This window comes from Tachysurus vachellii, chromosome 22 (assembly GCF_030014155.1).
Source record: "Tachysurus vachellii isolate PV-2020 chromosome 22, HZAU_Pvac_v1, whole genome shotgun sequence".
Taxonomy (NCBI): domain Eukaryota; kingdom Metazoa; phylum Chordata; class Actinopteri; order Siluriformes; family Bagridae; genus Tachysurus; species Tachysurus vachellii.
The window spans coordinates 8,238,508-8,251,166 of NC_083481.1; the positions used below are offsets into that span (position 1 = coordinate 8,238,508).

General features: G+C 36.0%; 3 protein-coding genes across 5 annotated transcripts in view; 2 read left to right on the forward strand and 1 right to left on the reverse strand.

Annotated features, from left to right (window-relative positions):
• Positions 1–259: 259 nt before the first annotated feature.
• LOC132838264 (centromere protein P-like) lies at positions 260–3,876 on the forward strand. Its single transcript, XM_060858511.1, has 6 exons — positions 260–384; positions 607–745; positions 1,914–2,074; positions 2,551–2,639; positions 3,480–3,568; positions 3,852–3,876. Exons 2-6 carry the CDS (start codon positions 612–614, stop codon positions 3,859–3,861), a joined length of 483 nt encoding a protein of 160 aa, XP_060714494.1. The 5' UTR covers positions 260–384; positions 607–611; the 3' UTR covers positions 3,862–3,876.
• A 1,697-nt stretch (positions 3,877–5,573) lies between these two features.
• On the reverse strand, positions 5,574–11,233 carry LOC132838144 (nucleolar protein 8-like). Of its 2 annotated transcripts, none has more exons than XM_060858319.1 (6): positions 11,101–11,233; positions 10,290–10,430; positions 10,123–10,185; positions 8,559–8,637; positions 8,295–8,445; positions 5,574–6,697 (listed from the first exon to the last, which is right to left on the reverse strand). In XM_060858319.1, the coding sequence occupies exons 2-6, from the start codon at positions 10,408–10,410 to the stop codon at positions 6,563–6,565; spliced, it is 549 nt and encodes a 182-aa protein (XP_060714302.1). In that variant the 5' UTR covers positions 10,411–10,430; positions 11,101–11,233; the 3' UTR covers positions 5,574–6,562. The 2 variants fall into 2 exon arrangements, with proteins under 2 accessions (XP_060714302.1, XP_060714301.1); XM_060858318.1 differs by having other exon boundaries at positions 10,290–10,425; positions 11,101–11,227.
• A 297-nt stretch (positions 11,234–11,530) lies between these two features.
• LOC132837848 (centromere protein P-like) overlaps positions 11,531–12,659 on the forward strand; it is a 69,802-nt gene continuing 68,673 nt past the window's right edge. Inside the window, exons 1-2 of one of the 2 annotated variants that reach the window (XM_060857756.1) lie at positions 11,531–11,655; positions 11,878–12,016. In XM_060857756.1, coding sequence (XP_060713739.1) covers positions 11,883–12,016 — 134 coding nt within the window. In that variant the 5' untranslated portion in view covers positions 11,531–11,655; positions 11,878–11,882. The remainder of the gene's footprint in view (positions 11,656–11,877; positions 12,017–12,659) is intronic. The other variant, XM_060857757.1, reaches the window with a different exon arrangement.

Below are 12,659 nucleotides of genomic sequence, written 5' to 3' on the forward strand. Positions count from 1 at the left end.
ACGTTTCAATGTTCCTTGTTTATCGAAATATTTCTATATTTTTTATATATATTTCTATATTATTGTGTGTATTTTGAATGATTAAGCTTTGCTGCTTTCTTGGTGAGATTTCTTTTAGCATATAGAGATGAAATTTGTAACAGGTCGTTTACGCGGATGCGATTGGTTTAGTTTGACGTTGGCGCGATTTTTAGAGATTTGACATGGGATCCGTTTCAAATTACACCTCACTTCCTTTATAAGCAGACTACCCGGACCGTCCTTGACGCCATATTTAGTGCACTTTGTATTAAAAGCAGAGCAATTTGAGACGTAACCCAAGTCAAAGCTACATAATCAGGCACGAAGAGGCGTTCAGTTACTAAAGTAACTTGCTCTTGAAAAGTAAGCTTACAAAAAGAAAAGAAAAATAAATAGCAACTGTTAACTGTTTTAAAACGTCTTAATTGCGTTTTAAATAGAATGTTTCAATGTTGTGTTTTGTTTTAGTGTTTGTGAATAAGTGTAAACATATTAAAATATTTAAGGTGTTTTTCAGCATCCATGTGCTGCATGTTGTGTAATTACATGTAAATAAACTGCTAGTCGTGGTGTTGTGTCCACTAGAACAAATGGAAAACATGGAGCAGAAATATGAAGAAGAAATTCAACTACTCCAACAAGAGATAGAGACGTGTGAAGCCGAGCAGAAAGAGTGTTTACGAGCTATTTCGAGACAACATGGAGAAACAGTGCAAAATATCTTGTGAGTATCTTGTCAGTGTCCTGTGAGTATCTGGCCAGTATCTTGTCAGTGTCTTGTGAATAACTTGTTAGTATCTTGTGCGTATCTTGTCAGTATCTTGTGAGTATCCTGTGAGTGTCTTGTCAGTATCTTGTGAGTATTTTGTCAGATATTGTCAGTGTCTTGTCAGTATCTTGTGAGTATCTGGTCAGATATTGTCGGTGTCTTGCGAGTATCTTGACAGTGTCTTGTCAGTATCTTGTGAATAACTTGTTAGTATCTTGTCAGTATCTTGTGCATATCTTGTGAGTGTCTTGTCAGTATCTTGTCAGCATTTTGTCATGATCTTATCAGTATCCTGTCCGTATCTTGTGAATAACCTGTCAGTATCTTTTCAGATCTTGTCAGTATCTTGTCAGTGCCTTGTTAGTGTCTTGTGAGTATATTGTCAGTATCTTGTGAGTATCTGGTCAGATCGTGTGAGTATCTTGTCAGTATCTTGTCAGTATCTTGTGCGTATCTTGTGAGTGTCTTGTCAGTATCTTGTGAGTATCTTGTGAATAACTTGTCAGTATCTTGTGAATATCTTGGAGTATCTTGTCAGTATCTTGTGAATATCTTGTTAGTATCATGTGCATATCTTGTTAGTGTCTTGTCATTATCTTGTATCTTGTTAGTATCTTGTCAGTATCTTGTGAGTACCTTGTGAATAACTTGTCAGTATCTTGTGAATATCTTGTTAGTATCTTGTCAGTATCTTGTGAGTATCTTGAGCATATCTTGTGAGTGTCTTGTCAGTATCTTGGGAGTACCTTGTGAGTATTTTTTCATTATCTTGTCAGTATCGTGTGAATAACTTGTGAATATCTTGTCAGTATCTTGTGAATATCTTGTCAGTATCTTGTCAGTATCTTGTGAATATCTTGTTAGTGTCTTGTCATTATCTTGTATCTTGTGAGTATCTTGTCAGTATCTTGTGAATATCTTGTTAGTATCTTGTCAGTGTCTTGTGAATATCTTGTTAGTATCTTGTGCATATTTTATGAGTATCCTGTGAGTATCTTGCAGTATCTGCTCAGTATCTTGTCAGGATCTGGTCAGTATCTTGTGAAGCCACCTCTCTGATCTGCACTCTCAATGACAACTGATGCTTTATAATGAGTTTGTTGGTAACCGGCTTCTTTTTCAGAAAGACGATCTCCATCCAAAAGGACAGAGAAGATGGTGTGATAAATAAAGAGCTTTCGAAGCTCATGTCTGAAATCAGTGAAATGGAAAAGGACCTCCGAAGACAGACAGACATCAATGGGATATCTCTCTCTGAGTGTTGGGTCAAGACACTGGAGAAAAGTAAGAATTATATGATAAAGAATCGGGTACAAAAATCACTGTCTTATGAAGTGTAAATGTGGTGTCCAGATTAGTGCTGCTGCAATGAATCAAGAGGACCTAGTTGATGTGGTTCAGGCATAAATCACTAGACCTTCAGTTTACTAAGATTCTTCTTATCTTTTATTATGTCATATACATATTTTATAACTTATTAACCTTGATTTAGTACAGAACTATTTCTATTTTGTTGGCACAACATTTGTTTTGCAAAATTCAGCTGCAGCAACCTCCAGTGGGCTTTTGTAGAAATCCACTCGTATATTTCTGTTAACTGGGTGCCTGCATCACTATATATTAATATTTTACAGATAACAACCTGCACTTGGAGCTTTCAGAAGTTTGTTCACTTGGAGAGTTTTTATTATTTTATCGCTGATTTATTATGATGTGCTGATCAATTGGTTCACACTATGTTATTTTCCTGTTTTTCTCAGGCAGTACAAAAACTGTACAGCAGTACAGACTTGCTGGTCTCTGTTGGCTTCTTTCATTCCAAGTTGAGTTTGCAGTGACTGAGATTCAGGTAAAACGAGTTCATATTAAAAAACAGAATGAATTTTGTGCTTTATGTCCCTAGGTTCTAAAAAAAAAGTACAAAAAGTAAAAAAAAATAAACATTGTAAATTAAGCTAACCATCAAAACGGAGTAACATGCTGGAAAGCAATTCAGTTCATTTTAGCTAAATTCAGTACAAATTTATTTACTGATAGTCCAGACTTATCTGTTTTCTATGTAATTATAGCTAATATGGAGAAGTGACTGAGGAAAAAAAATGGCTGGGAAAGAACCCCTGTATCTTGTGTGGAATAATTATTCTGAGCACAAGAGGGCAGTTAAACACCACCGTCTGCATTAAGTGTCGTAACGCTGGGTAATCTTTATTAATGATTCGCCATATGTAAGATTATTCTTAAAAGTTCTCTAAATTCTTAGAAAATTGTATTCAAATTTTGTGTTTTGTAATTAGTATTTTTGTAGATATAACCAAAACACAGGTAGCTGAGTGGATAATACTTAATTTAATGTAAAAATTCTTAAACCTATCTGCAATAAATACGTAAGCGTTAGCTATGGATTTAGACAAACCCGTTTAGAAAACCCGACTAGCAGAGAGATTTAACAAATTCATACACACAATGTTCTTGGCACTTTATAACTGATCAGTGATTTCACTAATTTAACACAAAAAAAAATTCCAACTCTTTTCCACCTGTTTATACCCCGTTGTTTATGATTGCTTGGTTTTGGTGTATTGGGGATGGCAAATTATGATCTGTTCAGAAACACTTACCATATTTAGTTATTACTAAGCTAGATCTTATGAAGAAATTCATTTAATCGACGGCATGTTTGTTTGTGCAGGACGGTGACACCATCCTGAAAAAAGTGACTGACCTCAACATTATATCGGATGGAGCAGAGTTTAAAGACCTGTGTGGCTTTCAGTCAAGGTATGTTAAGTCATTGTTTACTGCAAGATATAAGGAGCTAAGCCTAGTCTATGGGATTCTGGGATTCATGCTAATGTTGTCACTATTGAAATTTGTTGGGTGTATACATGACCCCTAGCGTTAGAAAAGTGTAATCATGGGTAAACCGGAGCTCCTATCCCATAGACTGTCAATATCAACACTACTTACAGTGTAATAATTGACGTGCTGCCGAAGGTTAACAAATTCGGGTAAATATAAATATTGTTTGCTGATTCTAGTTGATATTGTTTGTCCAGTGCAGACTTGGTTGATGTCTGTTCTTGGGGTTTTATCCATGGACACATTACAGACAGAAACTTGAGACAAGCCTGGCATTTCCCATCCAGCTATGAGCCGAACACTGACAGGGTTCCCATGCGTCCTGGAAAACCTGGAAATCCTGGAAAATTAATGACCAATGTTCCAGTCCTGGAAAACACATGGAAAATGAGAGAAAACATAAATTGTCCTGGAAAAAAATCTTGTTGTCCTGGAAAATTCTTATTTTTAAATGTTCTTGATCATTTAAAGAACAGTTTACAACTGGTCGAAACAATTAACTTTAGTAACGGGTTTTTTTGTTATGCTGTTTAATCTCGCTGTGACGGATGACGCTGTCTTGTGTTGGCGGTTTCAGGTGCTAGGAATGGTTTAAGTGCTCGAATGTTTTCAGCAAATGGTGATGGGTAAGCAGGTTATATTAACCTTGTTAATCTGAATATCATGTGCAAGGGGAATGTACAGCAAACTAAAGCATGCATGACGGCATTGGCCTGAGAAAGGAAAGGGTATTAATATGTGCTGTCTTTTTATTTTATAAATGTTGAAATTTCATTCACATGACAAATTGTCTTTAAAAGTATAGTTAAGTAATATCCATAAAGTTTACGTTGTTTTTAAGACTTCTGGAGAGAAGAACATATTACTTTAGGCCGTGAATCTGTGAGCCTTGTCTTTTTTTGCTAAATTTGAAATGTCCTGGAAAAGTCCTGGAAAATGATCTCTGAAAAAGAGTGGGAACCCTGACTGACACATCTGAGGTATACACATAATTTTCAGTGAAATACATTACATTTAGAAAAACAGCAGTGGAAAATGAAATACAGTTTAAATGCTGCTGTGCAAGCTAAGAAATACACAAATAAAAAAAAGAATCTGCTGTTTTGTCATTTGCTAATCTAAATGCAGTGTGAATAAACCAAATAATCTTCAGATACTTCCAGTTAGTCCAAAGGTGTGATGATTCCTCACAACATTTTGGTATAGGTTACCAAAGTGATTGTCATTGCTCGAACGGTTAGGAAGAGTGAAACAGAGTACTAGTTGTATATGTAACTGTGGGTCTATGAACTGCAGATAAGCGCTAGGGTTCCCTGTCAATGGCAATGGCTATACTACAAAGGTATTTTACCATAGTTATACTCTATATTCATGTATTTTGTAGAAATTGTAGAAGAGTTAGTAAAGGTATTCTTTTTCTGAGACTTTACAAATGGTGTAGCAAGAGAAATGTGAGATCGTCAGATACTTTCCCGGATCTTTGCCAGATCTTATAAAAAGCTGGACAATTTGCTAACAAATTACAAACTCCTGAAATTGGTAACTCCTGTGATCCTCAGCCTGCAACCTCATCACATAATCTCTGTCAAGTACCTTTCCCTGCTCATAGTCACCTGGTTACTAATGACACTCCCTAATAAGTACATGAGTCCCATTGGACTGTCAGACATATTCTGTGAATTTCTCTCCAGCATAATGTCTGAGATGATTTTTAAATATTTATCGTCCGGTCTTGATTAGTGTTTACCCATACAGTCTTGTTTCGTTTATATCTTTTCGCTGATTGCCTGATCATTAGCCTGCCTCACATTTCTGATTGCCTAGGCATTTGCTTTTCTTCCATATTGAGTACAACCAGAAAATATGCACTTGTCTTTGTTTATCTGCCTCATAACAGGAAAAAAATATTAGAGGAGGAAAACAGTTTATTAAAAAAAGATTTGATTGATTTATTTGTAATCCATATAAAATTTTTTACAATGGATTGTGGTTAAAGTTTTTAGTTTATTAATAAACCATCATGCTTTTTAACCATTTATAGTTACATTAAATTTAGAAAACATAATTAATTTATAGCAGCTATAAACGTTTCTTCAGTAACCTCGTTTTCTCTCTTAAAGTTAATTCAAAATAATGCTGCTTGCAGAAAGTCACGTACCGCAAATAATAAGATTGACTTATTTGCAGTTTGACTGACTTCAGTGAATAATGTGCTTTGCTGAGCATTATTATTTATTTGTTACTGTACATATTCCATAAAGAACAGTCTTTCACTTCTTCCTCATCAGTTGGTGGAGATTATAATCACACCCTCCGGTGTCACAAAAAATGAGGATGAGGTTCCCTTTTGAGTCTGGTTCTTCTCAAGGTTTCTTCCTCTTCCATCTAAGGGAGTTTTTCCTCACCACAGTCAACTCAGGATTCTCATTGGGGATAAAGACAAACACATTTAAATACAAGTCTAATATTAATCTTATACTTTTGTATAATATTAATCTTTGTACAATGTTAAACTTTTTGTACTATATTTCTTATGTTCCCTGATGCAGTTTTGAGACAATGTCCATTGTTAAAAGCTCTATACAAATAAATTTGAACTTAATTTTTGTCCTTCGTGTTCCTGTTGTTGTGCAGCTCAGTAGGCTACAAGATTTACATGGTGGCAAATTTTCTCACTGACGCAAAAAGCACAAGATGAGCTGTTATTTAACCTGGATGCACTCTGTATTTATCCAGTCAGTTGTTAAAGGTGAAAATATGCAAAGAAGAAAGTTACACCAGGGTTCAGGAATGTAGTGAGAATTGTTAGATTATAAATAACCAGGATTAACTGGTTTACCCAGGGTTAAGTATGAGCAGTGTGAAAAATCAAGCAAGATAACCCAGGACTCAGGAAAAGCCCTACAAAAAAAATTAAAGTGTCCAATCGGCTAATGTGTTGATTGCCATGGCAACAGGAACATGAATGGAAAAGGATATCTTGGATTTGCCTTGACATTTCAGATGAACGACAGGAAGGACTCTTCCAAATTTGCTCACCACCCAGTTCTAGAGAGAACAAAGATAACAACAGAAAGGTTACCGACAGCAAAAATACATTTCTTATGTGTATTAGGAAGCCACTAAGATCATGCTGTAACAGAAATATATCCATGTTACAAGACAGAACGAATACTTCTTATTAATTATTAATTGGAAGATTGTTAGTTCGACTCCCAGGTACACAAAAGGGCCCCTGAGCAAGGCCCTTAGCCCCTAATTGCAAAGTGATGAGGGGAAAATTTACTACGATTTTAAAAACTGACCAAAATGTATAGCTATTTGTTAATTTGGTTCATATTGTAAAGTTTTCTGAAAGGAGAAGTTGATAAGTTCATGGAAGAAGTCTCCAGTGTCCGTGTCAATCTTCAGCATAGGGAACTCTATGTTTTGCCAGGTTCTAAGTAACATTAAAAGCTGCATTTTTCCATCCTATTAACCTCAAAATCATAGTTACGTAATCGAGTAACACAAGTAACAAGGCATCTGAAAATTCAGGAAGCAATAAAAGTGAAATATAAATATACAAATATTACGCAGTGCATGTGATTGTTGTTTTTTTTAATTTACAGGTAAAAAGTTGCATTAATATTGGATGACAGAATAAAGCTAATGCTTTTATTACTAATTAAATCTTATTTAATCTTATTAGTTCCTAGTCTTAGCCTCAGATATACCTACGAACCATTGGCTGAATGTCTGATGCATACGAAACACAAAATTGGAAAAACAGCAGAAGTTCTGACGTCATCATCTGATTGGTTGGATTTTACAGGATTTCCAGGAGTTGTACGCATCATGTTTTTTTTAACAGCCCCCTTGGAAACAACGCCGCCGTTACGCTCTACTTCTGGCATGAGAGAAGAAATCTGTTGTGTTTACAACTGTGACTCTGAGCGCTTAAGAGGTTCAGCTAAATGCAGCATTTTCCAAATGATATGAAGTTCACTGATATAGACTCATTAATTTGCACGACTTTCTTAAATATAAAACGAACTGTGATTGGTTGCATAAAGATGCCCGTATCCAGAGCCACCTACATTATGATCTTATTTTTATACAACTGAGAAATTGAGGGTTAAGGACCTTGATCAAGGGCACAGCAAGGGACGTTTGGTGGACCTGGGATTTGAACTAACGACCTTCCGATCCAATGCCTTGACCATTAAGCTACCACATAGCCATTTATAGCTACAGTCGAGAAATTTACTTTAAAATGATAAAAACAAGTAGAATATCTTTCATTATCACAAAAAAAAAACAAAAAGTGGATGTTAATATACTGCAAGTGCAATAAGATTATTGAAATTATAAAATTATATTTCATCTTTTTTGTCTCTTATTCCACATGAGTCTGTGAATTTTAGCGTCTCTCAGGTATTTCTTTTGGGTCATGTGAGCTGTTTTCCTCATTGCTCCTGACTCTTTATCTTTTCACTGCAAACTGCTTGCAAACTGCTTGTTCGAGTTTGCCTGAACTAGCTTGTGTTGTGTTTAGCCATGTAGCATGTAGCTAAAATAATAGAAGAACATCACATCAGAGCCTCAGATTTATGTTTGGTTAGAAGATCATACTGCAAAAAAAAAAAAAAAAAAAAAAAAGAACCTTGTGTCCTGGGATCTCAGTTCCTGGAACAGCTGCTTTCATGTGGAAGTTCTCTACTCCAGCTGCCTTGAAGGACTCCAAGATTTGCTCTTTTGCATCAGTCCTCGGAGTCTGAATCTTCTCAGCTGCTTGCTGCCGTTCTGATGTAAGTCTGGGACAGATTTCATTAAGGATCTGAGTTTACTTTTACTGCTAAACCAGTACACCAATTTAGGAAAATTCTGCCTACTGTACATGCTGAAGAATTTAGATGATAAACCCTACCTGTGTAAGAAGCTTTCTTTTGCCAATTCGATTTGTAATGTTCCACCTTTCCACTTGGATTTGTTCAACACCGTGACGCCTGCATAAAGAGAAAGAAATAGGTTACCTTACTCAATCATTTTTCAGTGTATGGGAATTTACTACAAAAAAAAAAAAGCGTCTGAATTTTCATACTATGTGTTTGCCCTTTATCCACCGGTGCATGTTTTACACGTCACACTACGGGAAGCTTTTAGAAAGTACTGATGTTGGTGTTAAAAACATGCCTTTTTTAATTAAATCTCCAGACCAATCAGGTTTTAAGATTAGAAATAAGCACAGTCAGTGAATATCAGTAAGAGAATAAAACAGGACGGGGTGTTACTTTTATAGGGAAAGTTAAATCTAAGCATTTTATTCCTCTTATACAACACAGATTTGCAGACGATTACAAGTTATTTTTTTTATTATTTATTGTTTTAGTTTTTTAATGAATGGCATATGTTTTATCTGTTTAGGGTTACATTTAATGTTGTGGAACATCCATAACTCTACCTGTGACTGAATACAATCATATACAAGCAGCTCAAATTCTCTTGAGTTTCAGCTTCCAAACCAACAGCAAAGACAAACAACCTTTGGCCAGAATGCAACCACTCGTTTGTTACTGATGATGATGACAATAATAACTAGAATGTACATTTCCTGAAGAAAATGTGAATGGTGCTTGCACGTGGCAAAATCTTGGCACTCAGAAAAGAAGCCGTGCCTGAGCTCTGCGCACGCTGTGTGTGTGTGTGTGTGTGTGTGTGAGAGAGAGATTAGAGGTATTTTATGAATTTCCCATTCAAGTCTATGGGACTTTTTTGGCCGCTTTTTCGTCCGCTGTGCAAACATCGTTGGTTTGATCGCTTATAAAAGTCATAGCACACCTCTCCTCAATGAGCCGGTCGATTTGACACCTCATTCATGGGTCTAGGACAAAAGCTGCGGGACAAGTTACGCGCCGAAGTTTTGTCCGGAAGAATCATAATCCGTATGCAAGATAACAAGAATGTTGCTTTGCAAGCACCATTAATAATAATAAATCTAAGTAGCAACTGGTTAGTTAGCCAGTACCAGCAACAAGAGGTAAGAGCATTGCTATGGTTATACCGTCATGTCTGAGAGCTAAGTGTGAAAGCACACTATGTTTTATACTGGAGCTCTGAGTTTAACGTAGCGAGCAATTAGGGAAAATCTTAAAGCCTCCAGTTTAGTGGTGTAAACTCTACATTATCAGGTACACCCCTCAAAAGGCTTTGTTAGTATCAGTAATAGCGCATGTAGAATTATATTTTTGCAATTTTGACAATATAGTAAAATTTAAGCCACATATCCTCAGGTCTGCCACTGATCGGTCAGAAACCACACTTTCAATTCTCAGGACTTTCAACTGTCAGCTTTAAGCATCCTTTACTTGCTAGCTACAAGCAACAGAACTTAAAACAAAAGAAAGGAGCAAACTACATACATGACTTGGTTGAATAAGCTATATACGAACCACGTCATTCATTAGTGCATCAATTCAATTCAGCATACGTACATCTTTTGTAGTCAGAATCGGTAATATTAATATTCACGTAACCAAAAGTCTTCAGAGGAGATCCTGCAATAAAACCCAAAAAGACAAACAAAACAAAGTTGACTTTTACAAACATTATTTCAATTGTTTAAAAATAGAATGCACTAAACTGCTTCACGCAAACTCACCTTGTTCATCTTTCCGTGTTATTATCTCCACATCAGACACCTCGCCGAACTTGCCGAATCGATCTCGAAGATCTTTCTGAGTTATCGTGTGGCTCAGGCCACCGATGTACAGCCGCTTCATGTTTCAAACGCTCATCTGTTCTAGACAAAAAGCAGACAATACTTCAGCCGTAGCTCTCCAATGCATCAGTGTCCAAGTCTGTCACAGTTGTGTTTTCAACATTCATGTAACTGAAAACTAGCAAATTAATCTTTAGAATTAACACATGGACTTCGGTGGCATACAAGGTGGCATACAAGTTGTAATGAATTTGTCATCTAAATGATTTTTATTTTCAAATCCATACTAACAAATATCCATAATAAAACCATCTCTACCTTATGACCCCACAAACCCACAGCAGTCTCGTTTACAAAAGACATAACATTATAGTTATATAATTATAGTTATAATGTAGTTCTGCGTGTAAAACACAAAGACACACTGTTATACCGAACTACACAAACAACAGTAATAGATCAATTTAAACATGCTGAATGTGTCTCAGCTTGAAGTTTTACTTTGAATACAGACACAGACAGCATCTCACCTAAGATGTGATCAATTCATCGTGAACTAGAGTGATTATATTAGATGTAAAAGTGTCCAAAACAAAGAATTAAGAACAAATGATTACCCATTCAGACACAGATGGTGTCTGTCATCTCCAATATGCCTAGTAGGGGATGTTTAATGAGGTGCATTAGGGTTTGAATATGGATGTAAACTATTATAAAACAACACTGATTTAAGTATATAAGTCACACTTACGATACGATCTAAGAAGAAGTGTTAATGAACCCCGGATTCCTGCAGAACTGAAAAAATAAAGATGTTTATTACATGTGATTTTGCTGCAGATTGACTTCTCACATGTTACTTAAAAGCCTGTGTCGCATTAAACGGTTCCCGAGTAGCAACACGTACCTAGTTTTAGTTCCTACGTTTCAATGTTCCTTGTTTATCGAAATATTTCTATATTTTTTATATATATTTCTATATTATTGTGTGTATTTTGAATGATTAAGCTTTGCTGCTTTCTTGGTGAGATTTCTTTTAGCATATAGAGATGAAATTTGTAACAGGTCGTTTACGCGGATGCGATTGGTTTAGTTTGACGTTGGCGCGATTTTTAGAGATTTGACATGGGATCCGTTTCAAATTACACCTCACTTCCTTTATAAGCAGACTACCCGGACCGTCCTTGACGCCATATTTAGTGCACTTTGTATTAAAAGCAGAGCAATTTGAGACGTAACCCAAGTCAAAGCTACATAATCAGGCACGAAGAGGCGTTCAGTTACTAAAGTAACTTGCTCTTGAAAAGTAAGCTTACAAAAAGAAAAGAAAAATAAATAGCAACTGTTAACTGTTTTAAAACGTCTTAATTGCGTTTTAAATAGAATGTTTCAATGTTGTGTTTTGTTTTAGTGTTTGTGAATAAGTGTAAACATATTAAAATATTTAAGGTGTTTTTCAGCATCCATGTGCTGCATGTTGTGTAATTACATGTAAATAAACTGCTAGTCGTGGTGTTGTGTCCACTAGAACAAATGGAAAACATGGAGCAGAAATATGAAGAAGAAATTCAACTACTCCAACAAGAGATAGAGACGTGTGAAGCCGAGCAGAAAGAGTGTTTACGAGCTATTTCGAGACAACATGGAGAAACAGTGCAAAATATCTTGTGAGTATCTTGTCAGTGTCCTGTGAGTATCTGGCCAGTATCTTGTCAGTGTCTTGTGAATAACTTGTTAGTATCTTGTGCGTATCTTGTCAGTATCTTGTGAGTATCCTGTGAGTGTCTTGTCAGTATCTTGTGAGTATTTTGTCAGATATTGTCAGTGTCTTGTCAGTATCTTGTGAGTATCTGGTCAGATATTGTCGGTGTCTTGCGAGTATCTTGACAGTGTCTTGTCAGTATCTTGTGAATAACTTGTTAGTATCTTGTCAGTATCTTGTGCATATCTTGTGAGTGTCTTGTCAGTATCTTGTCAGCATTTTGTCATGATCTTATCAGTATCCTGTCCGTATCTTGTGAATAACCTGTCAGTATCTTTTCAGATCTTGTCAGTATCTTGTCAGTGCCTTGTTAGTGTCTTGTGAGTATATTGTCAGTATCTTGTGAGTATCTGGTCAGATCGTGTGAGTATCTTGTCAGTATCTTGTCAGTATCTTGTGCGTATCTTGTGAGTGTCTTGTCAGTATCTTGTGAGTATCTTGTGAATAACTTGTCAGTATCTTGTGAATATCTTGGAGTATCTTGTCAGTATCTTGTGAATATCTTGTTAGTATCATGTGCATATCTTGTTAGTGTCTTGTCATTATCT